Source organism: Schistocerca cancellata, chromosome 4 (genome assembly GCF_023864275.1).
Source record: "Schistocerca cancellata isolate TAMUIC-IGC-003103 chromosome 4, iqSchCanc2.1, whole genome shotgun sequence".
NCBI classification, from domain to species: domain Eukaryota; kingdom Metazoa; phylum Arthropoda; class Insecta; order Orthoptera; family Acrididae; genus Schistocerca; species Schistocerca cancellata.
The window spans coordinates 732,318,944-732,341,004 of NC_064629.1; the positions used below are offsets into that span (position 1 = coordinate 732,318,944).

A 22,061-nucleotide genomic window follows, 5' to 3' on the forward strand; every position below is an offset into this window, starting at 1 on the left:
AGAGTGCCTCAGCAGAACCGTGACATCTTTTAATGTGACAAAGGTCCCAGTAATGTGAACACATTATCCTTATTTGAGAGTGTTCCTGAACATTTGTATCCAGGTAAACTTGTGTACCAGACCACAAATTGAACTCAAATACATTACTTTCATGGAACACACACTTCTGATTGTACTACTCAACCGTACCTCATAGAGCAACGCAAAGCTTCAGTTTGCTACCAATTCCTCTCTCGTGTAATTCTAAAATTCCAGAAAGGTTCTCCCATATTTGCTGCAGGACTAGTGCACATGGATGGAAGGATGGAGTGCTCAGCACAACTCACTTTTTACAGATACTTATACTCTGCTAAGCAGTGACAACATATCATTTCAGTAGCCAATTTAAGGATGTGATTCAGTGAAACCCTCTGCAGTATGCTTTTTCCTAATGGTGCTACTCCTGTGGCATTGGGGGTGAGTGTCTGTGGTGTTGGGACAAGTTTAAGTTTTGAGTCAGTCTGTAAGACATTCTTTGCAACTGGCCACACACTACCAGTGAAAGTTGTGTACCCCCTTAAGAGATGCTATCTGGAACAATTTTGTCTTGTCACAAGTGTGGTGAAGAATAAAAATATATCATCTCTTCATATGCATTAGTAATAATCACATGCAAACTTAAGTAGGATGCTAAGACAGAAACTGTCATAGTGTTGCAATTTCATGAATGTCACTAAACAGCACCTTAAAGACAAACCTGTATTGTCATTACTTTTTTCTATTAACAGCATTAATATGGCTATTTTGATTTAAATGATGACGATAACAGTCTATTATGGAAAAAACTTACATTTGTAAAACTAGTTTGAAAATTTATGGACACAATCTAGGAGGAACATATCTTTGTATTAAAAAAGCACACCAGTTAGTTTCACTAGGAATTCCCAGTTCTTTACTGTATTATGCACAGCAGTAACGGCAAAATTAGGTGCAGAGAAAATTTCACTCACTGTCCTCCATGTGGCAAATCAAGTCCCATGATGCGGTCATGTGGCTGCATCAAGCCAGTATATGCAGCAAAGTTGGCAGGTGAACCTGACAGAGGCTGAACGTTTACACCCCATTTCTCTGGATCTAGAGAAAATGCTTCTAATGCTCGTTTCTGGCACAATAGTTCTATTTTGTCAATGACTTCAGTTCCTCCATAATACCTGAAAATAATTTACAGAATAATATTGGTGACTTAGAACTGTATGAGAAATCTTTAAGTTTCACCAGTAATTCAATGTATTATAATGTAGCTCTCTCTCCTGCTCTCTCTCTCTCTCTCTCTCTCCCCCCCCCCCCCCCTCTCTCTCTCTCTCTCTCTCTCTCTCTCTCTCTCTCTCTCTTGTGCATACTCCACATGGTACAGGTTGTAAAGTAACCACTGTAGCCAAAAACATTATGCTGGTCTGCAACTTTATGGTCTATTTCTGCCCTTGGTCATACTTTACCAGAGGCCTCTTATCCACTCAGATGATTTTGTTTGTGGTCATACACATGTAGAATGCAGTCCTGTATTTGCTGAAAAGTTGGTAACTATCTGAGTGATTTGTACCTTGGTTTTCCTCTTGACAATTAGTGATCCAAAGTTCTCCTTGACCACCTACAACACTTACGAGTGTCGCTATCATGTAAATTTCTTTTGTACGTCTAAGTAACTTTTTAGATTTAACAAAAACTTCTTAGTTTAACTGAGCATCTCAACTGATGACCAGCTCATTGGTCGGGTGGTTGGTTGAGGCTTAAGAAACTAAAGGGCTTGGTCATCAGCCCTTGTTCCAGGGCGAGTTCATCCAGAACTAGTGACATCCATGAAGTATATGTTCTGATGATGAAAGTACGAAGGAGCTATAAGACTGAGGCATTGAAGGCAATACTGATGCCAGAGCCGAGACAGATTTTATGGCGAAGTACATGAATCAGTCTGGTATGGCAGTTAGAGTGGACGAGGGATCCCCAAGGGCTCATCTAATGACTAGAAAGGACCCCTCCCCCACTCTGCATCCCTGTCAATCCGATAAGACTGAGAACAGTTACAGAGGAAAGAATGTCTTCTGTTTGGCAGATTCTGAACAGTAAAAGTGAGAAGGCAAAAAATTTAATGGACATCAGTTGGACAGTTAATAATAAAAACAATAGGAGAGAAATAGATAAGACATCAGGTTGGCACTTCTGGGGCCTGCATATGATAGGAGTCATTCCACCTACAGCTGTCCCATCCCACTCCATTGTAGTCCAGGCGCTACAGAACACCCCTAATTCAACAAAGTGCTATGCATAAAATAGAAAATAGGGTGCAGCAGAAAAGGAGACAAACTGAATCTAAATGCAATTAAAACCGAGTAAGTGAGGGATGAGAGAGTGAGCTGGTCAAGGAGGTAGGGTCGTGGATCCCCCACACCCCACATGCAGCAGAAGATGCACCAGCACCAACCATCCTGCCCCTGCCCCAAAGGTAGTTTAAAACCTTATATCTTAAAATAAAAACCAATTTCTGGGAGAAAATGGAGAACCAGTTCAACTGTCCATGTATCGACTGCCAATATTTGAGGCGGAAAATTTGGAAAGCCATATTTAGCATGGAGGGCAGTAAGAAGGGAGCATTCCACCAGGGTATGAGGTACTGCCTCTAAGGCTTCACAAGTGCAATGTGGAGGTGGCTCATTATATAAAATAATACTATGTGTTAGCATGGTATGACCAATGTGGACATGACACAGAATGGTGGGTTCCTTCTGGGAGGAACAGAAGGAAGGGTGTCATGCTGTAGCAGTCTCCTTGATAGTGCAGAGTTTATTAGAGGAAGCAGCAGCCAATCTGATGTCTTTCCATTTCCGAGTAAGCAGAGGTCTTATTTGCACCTGCAGATCCACACCTGGGATTGACAAAATGACTCCTTCAGCCATACAGCTTGTCAACTTATTTTCTGGAATACCTACATGACTTGGGACCCAGAGAAAGACAACCAAGCAGTCAGTATGACTTAATTTCAGTGAGAAGGTAATGAATAGTTGAGACCAGTGGGTGACATGAGTAACACCAGTCAATGGCCTGAAGACTGCTAATTGCATCACAACTTTTTAAAAAGCAGTCAAGGGAGACCTGTTTAATGAAATAGAGAGCTCTGTTGATGGCCATCAGCTCACCCATAAAAACACTACATTTTCCTGGCAACGATTGATGTCCTTGACCAGCTGGGGATGTGAAAGCATATCCCATCTTATTCACAATTTGAGAGCCATCTGTGTAAAAGATGGTCACATCTTGAAACTCCTGAAGACCTGAACATAACACATGCCAAAAGGTCATGTTAGTGACTGCAACTTTAGGAGCTTGAAACAGGTTGGTCCTAATTGATAGCTTGGGCACCCACCAGGGGCAGGGGGAAGATTGGGAATAAAAAAAAAAACTTGGACAGCACATTCCAGGGAGGAGAGGTGGCGATTGTAGCAGAGGGCTGTGAGGTGCATTCCAACTGGTAACCCCACCCGAATGAGATTTTCACTCTGCAGTGGAGTGTGAGCTGATATGAAACAGTGCATACTCCACTGCAGAATGAAAATCTCATTCTGGAAACATCCCCAGGCTGTGGCTAAGCCATGTCTCCGCAATATCCTTTCTTTCAGGAGTGCTAGTTCTGCAAGGTTCCCAGGAGAGCTTCTGTAAAGTTTGGAAGGTAGGAGACGAGGTACTGGCAGAAGTAAAGCTGTGAGGACAGGATGTGAGTCGTGGTCGGGTAGCTCAGTTGGTAGAGCACTTGCCTGCGAAAGGCAAAGGTCCCGAGTTCCAGTCTCGGTCCGGCACACAGTTTTAATCTGCCAGGAAGTTTCATATCAGTGCACACTCCGCTGCAGAGTGAAAATCTCATTCTGGAAACAGCAGTGAGGTTCCTGTGTTTTCAGGTGGCTCAACTGAAATGGTATATAACCACCCAACCACATAGACATATGCAGGCACTGTGCACTGATCATCTTCAACTATTAATGCATTAGGTGCTATTTAAGGTGCTCCTCCCTATTCAGTCCAAACAACAGAAAAATTTTGGAAAATGAAGGTCAAACCCAGAAGGCAACCACAAATTACTTCAGCCAAAAGGTGGTGGATGACAATATTGTAAGAAAGGTAGGTAGAACCTAGGGAATAGCTGGGTTGACATCAAAGGCTGCAACCACAAGAAAGAAAGAGGAAGACGAGGAAGACAGTCAGAGATAAGAGATTGCACCACAGGAAAGGAAGTAGTTGCTGCAATAGCTTGGGGCCCTGTGCACATATTCTCAAATGATTTGTGAGCCCTGTGAGGGAGACTAACTCACCTCATAGATCTTTGATAGCAAACAATCGCATGCGTGCTTGCTGAACTATCTTTGTCAAACTGAAGTTCTGATCTTCCACAGTCTATGACCACATGTGATGTCTGATGTGCAGCTGACTTATGGCTGGTATGGGATACAATGGTCTCCTGAATGTACAGACCATGGGAATGATGTACTGCTTGTGTCTGGTTCCTGTCCATGTAGGCGATAGCTTTTACATTGCCTAACTGCAGGCATGGTGATGTACATGTTTTGAACCACTTGGCATCTCCACCAAAAAGTGTCGCATTGTAACCACAATGAAGTCTAAATCCAAAAGCAGGGTCATCAATGAAGTGCATCATTTAGTACTGAAAGCACATTTAGTACAGACATCACATACAGCCAAAAATGAACTGGATTCATGTACAGAGAGTCCAGCTACTTATACAAATATTGCATATTCCAGAATACACAAACATTAGATATTTCAACAACCTCAGAGAAATGATAAACACTAAATAACAAAAATCAGTGATGGTAGGGTTTGAACTAGCACCACACCAACCAGCGATGCTAACCACTACACAACCTTGCAATGCACTACAGTTCATGGCAATGAAATAACATTTACAGCTGATGCACTTCTTTATGAATATCAAAGTGGATTTAGAAAAGATCACTCATGTAGTAACAAGGACTTTTCAATAAAAGAAATCACATAAAAACCTAGAGAATTTAAACCTGACATATTCAATGATTTCTAAGATCTTGAGAAAACTTTTGGCCGAGTTGATCACAATAAATTACACAAAACAAGCATGACAATTGCTATACACCACATCTCAAAGAAAATCGCTTATATTTTGAAACAAATATATAGGAGGAGTGAGAGCGAGAGCAAGAGCAAGAGAAAGGAGAATCAGGCTACCAGTAATGAGACAATACTATTTCTCTTTCACCCATTGTTTTTAACATTTATACTGCTGATTTCCTTGAAGATTAGAAATCTGGGAAATATCTAGGAATTAAATTATATTAATCTGCCAACATTCATACATTATTATGAGGGGCAGTAAAATGTAAACACCTGCCACAATGACACCAGGGAATAGTTCCATTCAAAAGTAATGACCACACGCATGAAGACATTGATCCCACACCAAGCAGTGCTGCACAACCGTTCAAACCCACTTCTGGCCATCCTGATTTAGGTTTTCTGTGATTTCCCTAAATCACTTCAGGCAAATGCCGGGATGGTACGTTTGAAAGGACATGGCCGATTTCTTTCCCCGTCCTTTTTTAACCTGAGCTTGTGCTCCAGCTCTAATGACCTCATCGTCGACAGGATGTTAGACACTAATCTCCTCCCCCATTGATCCCACTGGGAGAAGAGACGATCAATCCATTTCGCAGAATGTGGTCGGCATCCGGTGGATCCACAACCTCCCCCATTCTGGCGCTTTCTCACCATGCACGTCTTTCTTTGGGTTGTCAAAGACATGAAAATTACAAGGTGAAAGATTCAGGCTGTATGGAAGGTGTTACAGTTTACCAACCAAATCGCTGAACGGTAGCCTTCATCCAATTGGCAGTGTTGGGGTGGGTGCTATCGTGCAACAGGATGATTCCATTCGACAATATTCCAGGGCATTTTGCGTTTATGACGCAACCCAGTTTCTACAAAGTGTTTTCATAGCATTGTGCACTGATTACGGTTTCACGCTCTAGCAACTTTACAAGCAGAGGATGGCTACAGTTGAAGAAGAAGAAGAAGAAGAAGAAGGAGGAGGAGGGGGTCATCACGACTTTACCAGAACTTGTGTGAATAGCTTTGGATTTTTTTAGTGGGGGACATGTGGAATGTTTCCACTGTTGGCTTTGCTGTTTACCATTTGGCTGTCCGAAGGAGTCATCCTGTTGCATGATAACACCTGCCCCAGACTGCCCACTGGACAACGGCTAAGATTCAGTGATTTGGTTGGGAAATACAGCAATATCCTTTGTACAGACTGGACCTTTCACCATGTGATTTTCACATCACTGGCGACCTGGAAAGACATGTGTGGGTGTTATTTTCAGCTGGATTAGAAAGTGTAAGAATGGATGCAGTTGTGGATCCGTTAGTTGCCGACCACATTCTAAGAAACAGGAATAGATCATCTCAGCCAGTGGGGTATATGTCTTAATATGTTTGGTGATTGCTTTTGAGTGGAATCATTCCATGGTCCAGTTGTGGGAGTGTTCCATTTTCATTTGACCGCCCTCATATTTTCAGATTATGAAAATAATAATACAGGAAAGAGAGGTCAAAGATAGTAATTAAAATCAAAGCAACTGAACATGTGTCACAATTTAAATACCTGATCTGTGGCACGAGCTATGATTACAGGTACGATTATGATATAGATGAAATCCCACACAGAAGATGGAAAAAAACTTAACTACAAAATGAGAAAAGACAGAAAAATGATGCCTCCATTACTACTGTATGGAACTGGCAGCTGCAAAAACAGAAGAAAGATTACAGCAAAAAAACAAGTGGCAGAGATGAGAATCTTGAGGAGAGTCAAAGAGTACTCAAGAAGATTCCTCCGCCCCCCGCCCCCCCCAACACACACACAACTTTGTGTTTCATATGATGGGTCAAGACATAGTAGGCAATGACCACTGACACTCTTATTTGCTCTAATGAAAGTGGCAGGAATTAATGCCCAAGTAATTTATGATTCTAATCTCAAAACCAAATGTATACATTGGAGATTCTTAAAGAATTTGTTGCTGAACTTAATGGATGCAAAGTGAATCAAAGATAAAAGGGAATCTACCTAGAGAAATGGTTGCAAGTATTCAACAAAAGTCAACACAACCATTACCTCAAAAGCCTCCCAACGAAGTTCAGAAAAAAGGCATTGTGTGAAATGTACAAGGAAAAAAGATCACTAAACAAAATGTACTTTCAAGTAACAGGAAACATTTTCGTGTTTTCCTACATCATATTGATTTTTGTTGTAAATTTAATGTATTCAGTTATTTCAATGCAATAGCTTTGGACACAAGTCATTAATTTCAGTATTGTATGACTCAATATTTGTAAGTGGTATGTGACTAATAATTAATAAATAAATATTTTGTTTTATTGTTGTCATTGTATATAAAAATATAGTATAATAGTAACCCATAGTAATAACTTACAGGTGATTCAAACACTAATTTCCATGTTACAATATTCAAAATATGTAAAAAAACTATATGGGGTGTATTACAACCCACACGTCACTAGCATTAGAATTCTGGGCTACATCACTGCCATGTTAATAAAGAAAGCTATCACTAGTTACACTTAAGAATTAATTTTAATTTGTAAAACATTTTAAAAGATACAATTTATAAGGTAATATCAGTCCCGTGGCAAGGATTTGGGCTTGGTGTGGTTACTATGACCAACAGTATCAGCATACACTGAGGTTACAAAAGCCATGGGATAGCGATTTGCACACATACTGATGGTCGTAGTATCCTGTACATTTTTCTGCTGTGATTATGGCCACACTACAGTAATTAATATACTTTGAACACAGAATGGTAGTAGGAGCTTGACACATGGGATATTTCACATTTAAAATTGTTAGGGAATTGAATACTTCGAGATCCAAGGTGTCAAGAATGTGCTGAGAACACCAAATTTCAGGCATTATCTCTCACCACAGACAAGACAGTGGTGACGGTCTTTACTTAATGACTGAGAGCAGCGGCATTTGCATAGAATTGTCAGCGTTAACAATCAACGCTACACGAAATAACCACAAAAATCAATGTGGGATGCACAAAAAACGTACCCATTAGGACAGTGTGGCGAAATATGACGTTAATGGGCTATGGCAGCAGACAACTGATGCTTGTGTCTTTGTTAACATCACACATTGCCTGCAGCGCTTCTCCTGGCCTCGTGGCCAAACTGGTTGGACCACGGATGACTGGAAAACCATGGCCTGATCAGATGAGTCCCAATTTTAGTTGGTACGAGCTGAAGGTAGGGTTCAAGTGTGGCCCAGCCCCCATGAAGCCACGGACCTAAGTTGTCAACAAGGCACTGTGCAAACTGGTAGTGGCTCCATAAATGGTGTGTGCTGTGTTTACATGGAACGGCCTGGGTCCTCTGGCCCAACTGAACTGATCACTGCATGGAAATGGTTCTGTTCAGCTACTTTGAGACCATTTGCATCCACTCATGGATTTCATGTTTCCAAACAAAGATGTCATATCACCAGACCACAATTGTTCACGACTGGTTTGAAGAACATTCTGGACAATTCAAGTGAATGATTCGGCTATGCAGATCATCCAAAATGAATTCCATCGAACGTTTATGGAACATTGGCAACACTTCCATGGTTATGGATGGCTGTAGAAGCAGTATGGATCAATATTTCTGAATAGGACTTCTGACAACTTGTCGAATCCACGTCACGTCGAGTTACTGCACAATACCAGGCAAAAGGAGATCCGACATGATATTAGGATGTATTCCATGGCTTTTGTCACATCAGTGCATGTTTCATCACCAAATATTTATAAAAAAAGAGCTCACTAGCCTAATCACTCACCTGAATGGAGATTTCAGTTGTCTTGACTTCTAGTTGGTCTTAATTACTGCACATCAATTGGAAGAATGCAAAAAAAACAGAAAATTGCACCATTTCTGTCACTGATATTTATCTAACAGTTCTCTCATTTGATTACATGCCACCTTATTCCTATGCTAAGGAATAAAATGGCATGGAAAGCTTCCACCAATGCACGGAAATATTATAAAAAATGTGTTAATTTATAAAGAGTTTACATCCACATCTACATGGATACTCTGCAAATCACACTTAAGTGTCTGGCCATCGGTTCATCAAACCACCTTCATAATAATTAACAATTATTCCAATCTCTAACAGCGTGCAGAAAAAACGAACACCTATTATCTTTCCATGCGAGCTCCAATTTCCCTTATTTTATTATGATGTTAGTTTCTCCCTATGTAGGTCAGCATCAACAAAATATTTTTTGGAGGAGAAAGTTGGTGACTGAAATTTCGTAAGAAGATTCTGCCACAATGAAAAATGCATTTGTTTTAATGATATCCACCCCAAATCCTTCATCATGTCTGTGTCACACTCACCCATATTTCGGGATAATACAAAATGTGCTGCTGCTCTTTGAACTTTCTCAATGTACTCCATTAATCTTATCTGGTATGCAACCCAGACTGCGCAGCAGTACTCCAGGAGAAGATGGACAAGCATAGTGTAGACAGTCTCTTTAGTAGATCTGTTACATTTTCTAATTGTTCTGCCAATAAAATGCCATCTTGGATTTGCATTCCCCCATTTTCTACATGTTCTTTCCATTTTAAGTTGTTCATAATTGTAATTCCTAGGTGTTTAGTTAAATTTACAGCCTTTAGCTTTGAGCAATTTATTGTGTAACCAAATGTTAATGGATTCCTTTTAGCACTCATGTGAATAATCCCACACTTCATTATTTGGGGTCAATTGCCAATTTTTGCACCATACAGATATCTCTTTTAAATTGTTTTGCAATTTGATTTGATATTCCGATGACTTTACTGGATGATAAATGACAGCATCATCTGCAAACAACCGAAGATAGCTGCTCAGATTGTCTCCTGAATCATTTATATACACTCCTGGAAATGGAAAAAAGAACACATTGACACCAGTGTGTCAGACCCACCATACTTGCTCTGGACACTGCGAGAGGGCTGTACAAGCAATAATCACACGCACGGCACAGCGGACACACCAGGAACCGCGGTGTTGGCCGTCGAATGGCGCTAGCTGCGCAGCATTTGTGCACCGCCGCCGTCAGTGTCAGCCAGTTTGCCGTGGCATACGGAGCTCCATCGCAGTCTTTAACACTGGTAGCATGCCGCGACAGCGTGGACGTGAACCGTATGTGCAGTTGACGGACTTTGAGCGAGGGCGTATAGTGGGCATGCGGGAGGCCGGGTGGATGTACCGCTGAATTGCTCAACACGTGGGGTGTGAGGTCTCCACAGTACATCGATGTTGTCGCCAGTGGTCGGCGGAAGGTGCACGTGTCCGTCGACCTGGGACCGGACCGCAGCGACGCACGGATGCACGCCAAGACCGTAGGATCCTACGCAGTGCCGTAGGGGACCGCACCGCCACTTCCCAGCAAATTAGGGACACTGTTGCTCCTGGGGTATCGGCGAGGACCATTCGCAACCGTCTCCATGAAGCTGGGCTACGGTCCCGCACACCGTTAGGCCGTCTTCCGCTCATGCCCCAACATTGTGCAGCCCGCCTCCAGTGGTGTCGCGACAGGCGTGAATGGAGGGACGAATGGAGACGTGTCGTCTTCAGCGATGAGAGTCGCTTCTGCCTCGGTGCCATTGATGGTCGTATGCGTGTTTGGCGCCGTGCAGGTGAGCGCCACAATCAGGACTGCATACGACCGAGGCACACAGGGCCAACACCCGGCATCATGGTGTGGGGAGCGATCTCCTACACTGGCCGTACACCACTGGTGATCGTCGAGGGGACACTGAATAGTGCACGGTACATCCAAACCATCATCGAACCCATCGTTCTACCATTCCTAGACCGGCAAGGGAACTTGCTGTTCCAACAGGACAATGCACGTCCGCATGTATCCCGTGCCACTCAACGTGCTCTAGAAGGTGTAAGTCAACTACCCTGGCCAGCAAGATCTCCGCATCTGTCCCCCATTGAGCATGTTTGGGACTGGATGAAGCGTCGTCTCATGCGGTCTGCACGTCCAGCACAAACGCTGGTCCAACTGAGGCGCCAGGTGGAAATGGCATGGCAAGCCGTTCCACAGGACTACATCGAGCCTCTCTACGATCGTTTCCATGGGAGAATAGCAGCCTGCATTGCTGCGAAAGGTGGATATACACTGTACTAGTGCCGACATTGTGCATGTTCTGTTGCCTGTGTCTATGTGCCTGTGGTTCTGTCAGTGTGATCATGTGATGTATCTGACCCCAGGAATGTGTCAATAAAGTTTCCCCTTCCTGGGACAATGAATTCACGGTGTTCTTATTTCAATTTCCAGGAGTGTAGATAAGGAACAGCAGAGGACCTATAAGACTACCTTGGGGAATGTCAGAAATCACTTCTGCTTTACTCGATTACCAACAAGTACTTGTCACTTTCTTGCTTACCCTCCCTACCTGATTTACTTAACTCAGTGTCTTGTTCATATTTAAATACAAATGAGTTGGTTTTACACCTGGATGTACAATCCTTCGTAAAAATTGGGCTAATACTGTCCACATAAAAAGTATACGTAGTATTCACAAACTGACTTTTGGATTACAGGAGTAATACCTGACTTCAAATGCAAGGCATACAACTACATATATTAAGGTAAATGAAGGAAAGATAACCCTTTTACTCATCAGAAGAACACTTACACAATTCATTTTTAGCTCTCCAATTTTTAACAAACGTCATTCAAGAGAAAAAGATTGGTATGGAGAAATGAACTAAGGTGAACTAAATGATATGTCTATGAAAACTCTTCAGTAAACTGTATAATGAACATTATAGTTACTCACTTTATAGAAATGAAGTCAAGTCTGAATAAAATACAGAAGTGAAATACACTTAAATTTTCCATTTAACATATATACGAGGGAGTATCCCAGAGGGTTGCAACTGGAATTATCTTTTAAAAGCTATATATTTTCAATTTTTTTACAAAACTACCTTATACCCTTCAAAATATCCCTCTATTACAGCTAATACATTTGGCCCACTGTTGCTTCCGCTGTTCAAAACATTATTTGCAGTCATCATTAGAAATGGCTGACAGCTCCTCCCTCACTTCTTTACCTTGACTTCTTCAATGTTGTCAAATCGGTGTCCTTTCATGCCCCTTTTCATGCACTATGACTCATCACCAGTAATGACCTTCGACAGATAATCTGGATCAGTGTCAAGTTGTTGTTTCAAAGAACAACATGTTTCAATTCTATGTTCCTTTTGACTGTCAGTCAAAACCCAAGGAACAAACTTGGCAGCAACCATTTTCATTATCAAATCTTATGTTAAAATTAGCTGAACTGAACTCCAAGAGCCCGCATCTCGTGGTCGTGCGGTAGCGTTCCCGCTTCTCACGCCCGGGTTCCCGGGTTCGATTCCCGGCGGGGTCAGGGATTTTCTCTGCCTCGTGATGGCTGGGTGTTGTGTGCTGTCCTTAGGTTAGTTAGGTTTAAGTAGTTCTAAGTTCTAGGGGACTGATGACCGTAGCAGTTAAGTCCCATAGTGCTCAGAGCCATTTGAACCATTTTTGAACTCCAAGATAACCCACTAATCTCTGACAGTTGATCAATTGTCTGTCAATGGTCTGTGAGCACTGTCTTTCGAATTGTTTCAATATTTTCGCCGACTCGGGCAATTGATTGATGTCCAGAATGAAGTTTGTCATCAATCAACATATTGTCATTTTTAAATCAAGGAAAATACTTGTACAATTCAGTTTTTCCCATAGAATAACCTTACTAAGCTGTTTTCAACATTAAAAAAAAGTTTCAGCAGAATTTTTACTGAGTAGAAAACAGAAATTCACAAATGCATATTGTTCACTTGTACTTGGCACCATAAAAAACAAAACAAGAACAAAACAGAGCTAGCAGAAACAATCACTGCAGATGCACACAGCAAGTCAAGTCAACAACACAGGCAGCACTGAACTGGCAATGAGCTGCGTTACACACGTCTAGTGGCAGAAATCCGTAGTACACTAGCTCCACCCATGGCAATGTTACCCTGCCCCCTCTCCCTCCCCCCCCCCCCCCCCCCGTGTTTTGGGAGGGGGGGGGGTACCCCCTCATAAACTGAACACGCTGATTGTGATATTTCCTCATACTCTTTCATGTATCATTACAGTGTATACTTGTGCGAATGTTGATCACATTTCATCCTACAATAAATCTACATCTACATGGATACTCTGCAAATCACATTTAAGTGCCTGGCAGAGGGTTCATCAAGCCACCTTCACAATTCTCTATTATTCCAACCTCGTATAGCGCGCAGAATATCTTTCCGTACGAGGTCTGATTTCCCTTATTTTATCATGGTGATTGTTACTCCCTATGTAGATCGGTGTCAACAAAATATTTTCGCATTTGGAGGAGAAAGTTGGTGATTGGACTTTCATGGGAAGACTGCCGCAACAAAAAACGCCTTTCTTTTAATGATGCCCAGCCCAAATCCTGTACCATTTCAGTGACACTCTCTCCCCTTTTTTGCAACAATACAAAAGTGCTGCCCTTCTTTGAACTTTTTTGATATACTGCATCAATCCTATCTGGTAAGGATCCCACATCGCGCAGCAATATCCAAAAGAGGACAGACAAGCATAGTGTAGGCAGTCTCCTCAGTAGATCTGTTACATTTTCTAAGTGTCCTGCTAATAAAATGCAGTCTTTGGTTAGCCTTCCCCACAATATTTTCTGTGTGTTCCTTCCGGTTTAAGTTGTTCGTAATTGTAATTCGTCGATATTTAGTTGTATTTACGGCCTTTAGATTTGACTGATTTATCATGTAACCAAAGTCTAATGGATTCCTTTTAGCATTCATGTGGATGATCTCACATTTTTTGTTATCTAGGTCCACTGCCAATTTTCACACCATACAGACATCTTTTCTAAATCATTTTGCAATTTGTTCTGATCTTTTGATGACTTTATTAGTCGATAAACGACAGCGTTATATGCAAACAACCGAAGACAGCTGCTCAGATTGTCTCCCAAATCGTTTACACAGGTAAGAAACAGCAAAGGCCCTAAAACACTACCTTGGCGAACGCCAGAAATCACTTCCATTTTACTTTATGACTTCTGGTCAATTACTACGAACTGTGACCTCTCTGACAGGAAATCACAAATCTAGTCACATAACTGAGACAATATTCCATAAGCACGCAATTTCACTACAAGTCGCTTGTGTCAAAAGCCTTCCGGAAATCCAGAAATATGGAATCAATCTGAAATTCCTTGTCAATAGCACTCAACACTTCATGCAAATAAAGAGCTAGTTAGGTTTCACAAGAACAATGTTTTCTAACTCCACGTTGACTGTGTGCCAATAGACTGTTTTCTTCAAGGTAATTCATAATGGTCGAAAAGCCCGCCTGCTTAGCTGAGTGGTGACGTGCTTGTCTCCCATGCAAGTGGGCCTGGGTTAGATTCCCGGCTGGGTTGGAGATTTTCTCCACTCGGGGACTGGGTGTTGTGTTGTCCTCATCATCATTTCATCCTCATCATTGGCGTGCAAGTCACACAATGTGGCATCAAATGAAATAAGAAACTTCCCCAAATAGAGGCCTCCCAGCCAACGATGCCATATGCTCATTTCATTTTTCAATCTTCAAACACAATATATGTGCCAAAATCCTGCTGCATATTGACGTTAACGATATGGTCCTGTAATTAAGTGGATTACTCCAACTACCTTTCTTGAATACTGGTCTGACCTGTGCAACTTCCCAGTCTTTGGATAGGGATCTTTCATCGAGCGAACGGTTGTATATGAATGTTAAGTATGGAGCGATTGCATCAACATACTCTGAAAGGAACCTAATTGGTATACAGTCTGGACCAGAAGACTTGCTTTTATTAAGTGATTTCAGTTGCTTCACTACTCTGAGGATATTTACTTCTACGTTTTACATGTTGGCAACTGTTCTCGATTTAAATTCTGGAATATTTACTTCGTCTTCTTTTGTGAAGGCATTTCAGAAGGCTGTGTTTAATAACCCTGCTTTGGCAGCACTGTCTTCGATAGTATCTCCATTGCTATCATGCAGAGAAGGCATTGATTGCGTCTTACTGCTAGCACACTTCACAAATGACCAGAATCTCTTTGGACTTTCTCCGAGGCAAAGTCTCATTGTGGAAACTATCATAAGCATCTCTCATTGAAGTCTGCGCTAAATTTTGAGCTTCTGTAAAAGATCGCCAATCTTGGGGATTTTGCATCTGTTTAAATTTGGTATGTTTGTTTCATTGTTTCTGCTACAGTTCTCTGACCCATTTTGCGTACCAAGGAGGTTCAGCTCCGTCGTTTGTTAATTTATTTGGTATAAATCTCTCAGTTGCTGCCAATACTATTTTTTAAATTAAATCCACATCTGGTCTACACTTATATTATTAATTTGAAAGGAGTGGAGATTGTCTCTCAGGAAGGTGTCAAGTGAATTTTTATCTGCTTTTTTGAATAGGTATATTTTTCGTTTATTTTTCGAGGATTTGGGAATTACAACATTCAATCTCACTACGACAATCCTGTGTGTCACTAATCCTGTATCCGTTTTGAGCTCATTATTAACTCAGAATTATTAGTTGCTAAGAGGACAAGTGTGTTTTACAATCCGTTTACTATTCGCGTGGGCTCATGAACTAAATGCGAGAAATGATGTTCAGAGAATGTGTTTAGCACAATTTTGGATGATGTTTTATGTGTACCTCCAGAATTAAACATGTATTTTCGCCACATATCAAGGGTAAATTAAAGTCACCTCCAACCATAAACATGTGAGTTGGGCATGTGTTTGAAATCAAACTCAAGTTTTCTTTGAACCTTTCAGCAATTGTATTATCAGAATTGGGAGGTCTGTAAAAGAATCCAATTATTACTTTATTCCAGTTGCCAACAATGACCTCTGCCCATACTAACCCACAGGAACTATCTACTTCAATTTTGCGACAAGATAAACCACTTCTAACAGCAATTAACGCACCACTGCCAACCGTGTTTAGCCTATCCTTTCGGAACACCATTAGGTTATTCGCAAAAATTTTGGCTGAGCTTATCTCCAGCTTTAGCAAGGTTTCAGTGCCTATGACGATTTGAGCATCAGTGCTTTCTATTAGCACGTGGAGCTCTGGTACTTTTCCAACACAGCTACAACAATTTACAACTGTTATACCGACGGTTCCTGTATCTATGGTCTTCCTGCGTTTGGTCTGCACCATTTTTGAATGAAGCCCTTTATGTGTGTTCCCACAACCCTCTAACCTAAAAACCTGCCCAGTCCACACCACACAGCCCCTCCTACCCATGTAGTCGCCTCCTGCGTATAGTTGACTCCTGACCTATTCAGTGGAACCTGAAACACAATCACCCTTTGGTGCAAGTCAGGAAATCTACAGCCTACATGATTGCAGAACTGCCTGAGCCTCTGATTCAGACCCTCTACTTGGCTCTGTACAAGAGGTCTGCAATCGGTCCTGTTGACTATGCTGCAAATGGTCAGCTCTGCTTTGATCTCACATGCAAGACGGGCAGTCTCTACCACTTCTGTTAGCTGCTCAAAAGCAGAGAGAATCTCTTCTGATCCAAAGTGACACATGTCATTAGCACAAACATCAGCCACCACCTGCAGTTGGCTGCACTCTGTACTCTTCATGGCATCCATGAGGACCTGTTCCACGTCTGGAATGACTTCACCCAGTATGCACAAGAAGTGTATTGGTTTCTCCCTAAGGGGTCTCATAACACGTTTAACATCGGAGCTCCCAACTATCAGTAATTCCACCCTCTGTGATTGTCCGGATCTTGCAGGCTGAGACGTTTCCTCTGAAACAGGACAGGCAATGGGATCTAACTCAGCGACAGTGTCAGCCACAGACTAACCAGAGGGGGGGGGGGGGGGGGAGGGGGGGGCCTTACATGTGGCCACCCGGGAAGTTTTTCGCCGCCTACTACGCCCTGGGGTGACCTCCCACTTGACCACAGATGAGGGGTCAACCTCAGTGTGAGTAACTGAGATGGCCACTGGTGAGGACCGATCAGAGAACTCTGATGTGCTGGACGTCTGTTGGATCACCAAGGCCAGCCCACAACAGTAGTGCCCATCCACTGCAGCCTTGAGCTGTGTAACCGAAGCCATCACAGCCTGGAGCTGAGAGCGAATTGTCACCAACTTGGCTCACATCTGCACACAACTATCACAGTCCCTGTACATATTAAAGACCGAGGAAAACTAAACTATCCAGATAAACGGACTATTGGCACGTGCTGCAGAACTCTACTGTACATACTGACGAAAATACAGGAACTGTGTCGAATAAATTAGATTAATATGCAGAGATTCAAAAACCTAACTACTAAAGTACTTGGGTGAAACTAAATAATTCGCCCAGATTAGGAACTTTTACTACGTCACAAAATCTGTTTACTTTCCAATGCAAATGAAAATATGAGAACTGTGGCTATTCGATGTTACACACTGAAACTCAAGAAATAAACTATTAAAGCACACAGGTGATATTATAAAATTCGCTCCTCGTTAGGAACTCGTAAAAGTCACAAAATCGGTTACTTCCCTGTTGCTGCGTCTGTCTCGGCCAGCTGCTGGTGCTACTGCTGAAGTGTGAGAAACTTTATGAATATATTTATGATTCACACATCTCACATAGATAAAGTTTGCCTATTAATGATAACTTGCTTTACTAATATTTTACCTACAGAATATTACTATATGTGAGGTAGTAAATTTGAATTACCAGCTGTTTTTGCACTCTTCAAATCTTATCTGACAATGACGATGGGAGTTTCCCTATTCTGTCCAGCACTTTGCGACAAGTTAATCTGAAACTTACTGTGAATGCTGTTTCAAGGTGTCAAAAGAGCTGGCTGATATTTATGTGCCATTTATAACTTCTGTAACTACTGCCAAGCAACAAGAAGCTGCAGCAAGGTAAACAAATAATCTCAAGTAATACTCCAGTAAAACTTGCTTGCTAACTGTTAGTCCACTTGATTGCAAATAAAAAGATCACACACTCTAACAGAGGTAGCAGCCAAACAGGACAGTACAATGCACTACATTCAAACCCCCTATTACCAAAAAGTATTGAATTTTGTTGAACTATTACCAAAAAGTATTGAATTTTGTTGAACTGACATTGAGCTTGAGTCAAAGCAATACCCTTCTGTTGGTGATTTCACATCTATTGCCATGCTACAGCAGATGCTGAAGGACAGGTGTCTATTAATCATTGGTAGTTGGAATGTACAGCAAATAATAGTACAACTTAAGGAAATGATTGCAAGGGATTGAAATGAGGACAGTATGCTTTCAGAGTATGTGCAGGGACTCTCAAGAAGTTGAAGAGACAACCACAATAGCAACTTAAGTGGCTAAGGTGGCTTAGAAGTTACATTTTTTCTCCCCAGAATGGTAGAGCAGAGCAGAATAACCAATCTCACTTATTAAGTTTTAACATAGAGCACAATCTCCAGCTCTCTTCTTATAAATCATTGCATAGTTCTTATTTTGAGGCAAATGGAAGGCCTGTACCAAATATTCTGATGATTTTATGACTTGCTGGACTTGCATCACAGGGCTTATAGCTGTAGGTGCCTCTAAAGTAATTTTCACAGGCAGCTATCAGTGTTACTAACAATATGTGAAAAACACAAAAATGTTTTAGCTTAGGAGGCTTTCTGTCCAATAAGGAAAAAACACTGTGGCAGTGGACCCCAAAAGACTTAATCATACTGGAAGAAATGCTCCCAATAGATGAAAATATTGGGCTTTTGAAAATGAACTGTATAAGTACTCACAAAACTGTCAGAGACTGAAATATTATTGAAAAGCTGAATGATGCACATAAAACTTGATGCTGAGAGAGGGCTAAAATGAAAAACTGATAAACCTCACTAATAATTTACTTGGCTTCATAATATGGGAGGTAATACATTCACACTAGCAGACACGAATCCTTCAGTGCTGAAGTATAAACTGAAGAAAGGAAATGACTACTATTGGTACAGGCTACCCTCCGACACAAACCATATGGTGGCTTGTGGAGTATGTATGTAGACGAAGATGTACCTGCACGTGAGCTCATGTGATTACCTTTACTTTTTTTAATTTTTTTTTATTTTGGGAAAGAGGCAGGGGGAGATGGCCAACCTATTCATGAGTCGCTTAGAGGAAGCTTTCTTGGTTACCCAGGCCTGCCAACCCAAAGTTTGGTACAGATTTATTGATGACATTTTCATGATCTGGACTCACAGTGAAGAAGAACTCCAGAATTTCCTCTCCAACCTCAACTCCTTTGGTTCCATCAGATTCACCTGGTCCTACTCTAAATCCCATGCCACTTTCCTTGACGTTGATCTCCACCTGTACAATGGCCAGCTTCACACGTCCGTCCACATCAAACCCACCAATAAGCAACAGTACCTCCATTATGACAGCTGCCACCCATTCCACATCAAACGGTCCCTTCCCTACAGCCTAGGTCTTCGTGGCAAACGAATCTGCTCCAGTCCGGAATCCTTGAACCATTACACCAACAACCTGAAAACAGCTTTTGCATCCCGTAACTACCCTCCCGACCTGGTACAGAAGCAAATAACCAGAGCCACTTCCTCATCTCCTCAAACCCGGAACCTTCCACAGAAGAACCCCAAAAGTGCCCCACTTGTGACAGGATACTTTCCGGGACTGGATCAAATTCTGAATGTGGCTCTCCAGCAGGGATACGACTTCCTCAAATCCTGCCCTGAAATGAGATCCATCCTTCATGAAATCCTCCCCACTCCACCAAGAGTGTCTTTCCGCCGTCCACCTAACCTTCGTAACCTCTTAGTTCACCCCTATGAAATCCCCAAACCACCTTCCCTACCCTCTGGCTCCTACCCCTGTAACTGCCCCCGGTGTAAAACCTGTCCCATGCACCCTCCCACCACCACCTATTCCAGTCCTGTAACCCGGAAGGTGTATACGATCAAAGGCAGAGCCACGTGTGAAAGCACCCACGTGATTTACCAACTGACCTGCCTACACTGTGAAGCGTTCTATGTGGGAATGACCAGCAACAAACTGTCCATTCACATGAATGGACACAGGCAGACAGTGTTTGTTGGTAATGAGGATCACCCTGTGGCTAAACATGCCTTGGTGCACGGCCAGCACATCTTGGCACAGTGTTACACCGTCCGGGTTATCTGGATACTTCCCACTAACACCAACCTGTCAGAACTCTGGAGATGGGAACTTGCCCTTCAGCATATCCTCTCTTCTCGCTATCCGCCAGGCCTCAATCTCCGCTAATTTCTAATTTCAATTTGCCGCCGCTCATACCTCACCTGTCTTTCAACATCATCTTTGCCTTTGTACTTCCGCCCTGACTGACATCTCTGCCCAAACTCTTTGCCTTTACAAATGTCTGCTTGTGTCTGTGTATATGCGGATGGATATGTGTGTGTGTGCGCGAGTGTATACCTGTCCTTTTTTCCTCCTAAGGTAAGTCTTTCCGCTCCCGGGATTGGAATGACTCCTTACCCTCTCCCTTAAAACCCATATCCTTTTGTCTTTCCCTCTCCTTCCCTCTTTCCTGACGAGGCAACCGTTGGTTGCGAAAGCTAGAATTTTGTGTGTATGTTTGTGTATCTATCGACCAGCCAGCGCTTTTGTTTGGTAAGTCTCATCATCTTTATATATATATATATATATATATATATATATATATATATATATATATATATATCCTTAATTCATTTGAGGCTTTACTGTACAAAATGCCAAAACTAGAATACTGCTTGATAGTTGGTAATTAATGCTGTATTGTTAAAAACAAACATTGTGTGAAATGTGGCTGTAGTAAAATTCTAAGGACTATAATTTAAATATAGTAATCAACCATAGGTATGGTATAAAAAGTTTATTCACATTTAACCATTGTCAATGTGAAGTCAGGTTTTGTGAATATGGAACATGGCGTGTAGTACTCTAAAACTTACAAGGAACCCCTTGAGTGCGAGGTAACAAAAGGCCAATGACGTTTACAACATCTGACACCCCACAAATTGCCTAAAATGCAACCACAACATTGGCTCTAATGGCACCATGTGGAGGGAGTGTGGTATCCAATGGTGAGTACAGCATGAGGCTATGGTGCATAGTTGAACTGTTTAGTCGATGAGTAGCTCTCAACAGTGCTACAGTGCTTAGGGGCTCTGATACAAAGCAGAGCAATCGCAACAATAAACAAAGCCAACATCGCATTATATCTGCAACAACAGTTGTCGAAGTTGACATTTTGTCAGAAAGGTACCCAAGTAATTTCTTAGGGCGAGGAAGAAGAGATAAATGAGATATTAGCATTTCTGCATGATGATTCTGTGGAATGTGTTGTGTCGTATACTCTCAACTGTGTGGACAGTGTACATGACAGGTAAATGACAATGATACATGCTTAGCAAATGAAAGTGATACTGAAACAGATGTGAAACCATGTAGTTGTCATACTTGTCAGACAGGAACCCACAAATTCCACCTCCAGTGAAATGTAGTAAAGGAGAATCTTTATCCAAGGAGCACATACCAAACATAATTATGTACATGGAAGATCATCCACAGCATAGTAAAAACAAATAAAAACAATTATGTACAGATTTTGAACAAGTCTGCAGCAGTATGACAGTAATGCATAAGAAAATCTATGGGTAGTCAAGGGACAACAAGGTGCCCTTGTGACAGAAACTGGTGCTTGTGCATTTCAAGGTTACTTGATACAAGTTACAGGATGTGCACTACAGTGACTCACTACATTATGCACATCAACTTGCACATGACACAGATTACAGTGATTTCAGTGGAAGTGGTGGATGGTTGCATAGCTTCACAAACAGTGCTGCAGAACTGGAAGACATAAGATAACGA

At 41.9% G+C, this 22,061-nt stretch overlaps 1 protein-coding gene across 1 annotated transcript in view; it reads right to left on the minus strand.

Annotated features, from left to right (window-relative positions):
• LOC126183828 (serine hydroxymethyltransferase, mitochondrial-like) overlaps positions 1-22,061 on the minus strand; it is a 132,445-nt gene that overhangs the window by 52,591 nt on the left and 57,793 nt on the right. Inside the window, exon 4 of the mRNA XM_049926086.1 lies at positions 990-1,190. Within this exon, the coding sequence (XP_049782043.1) occupies positions 990-1,190 (201 nt within the window). The remainder of the gene's footprint in view (positions 1-989; positions 1,191-22,061) is intronic.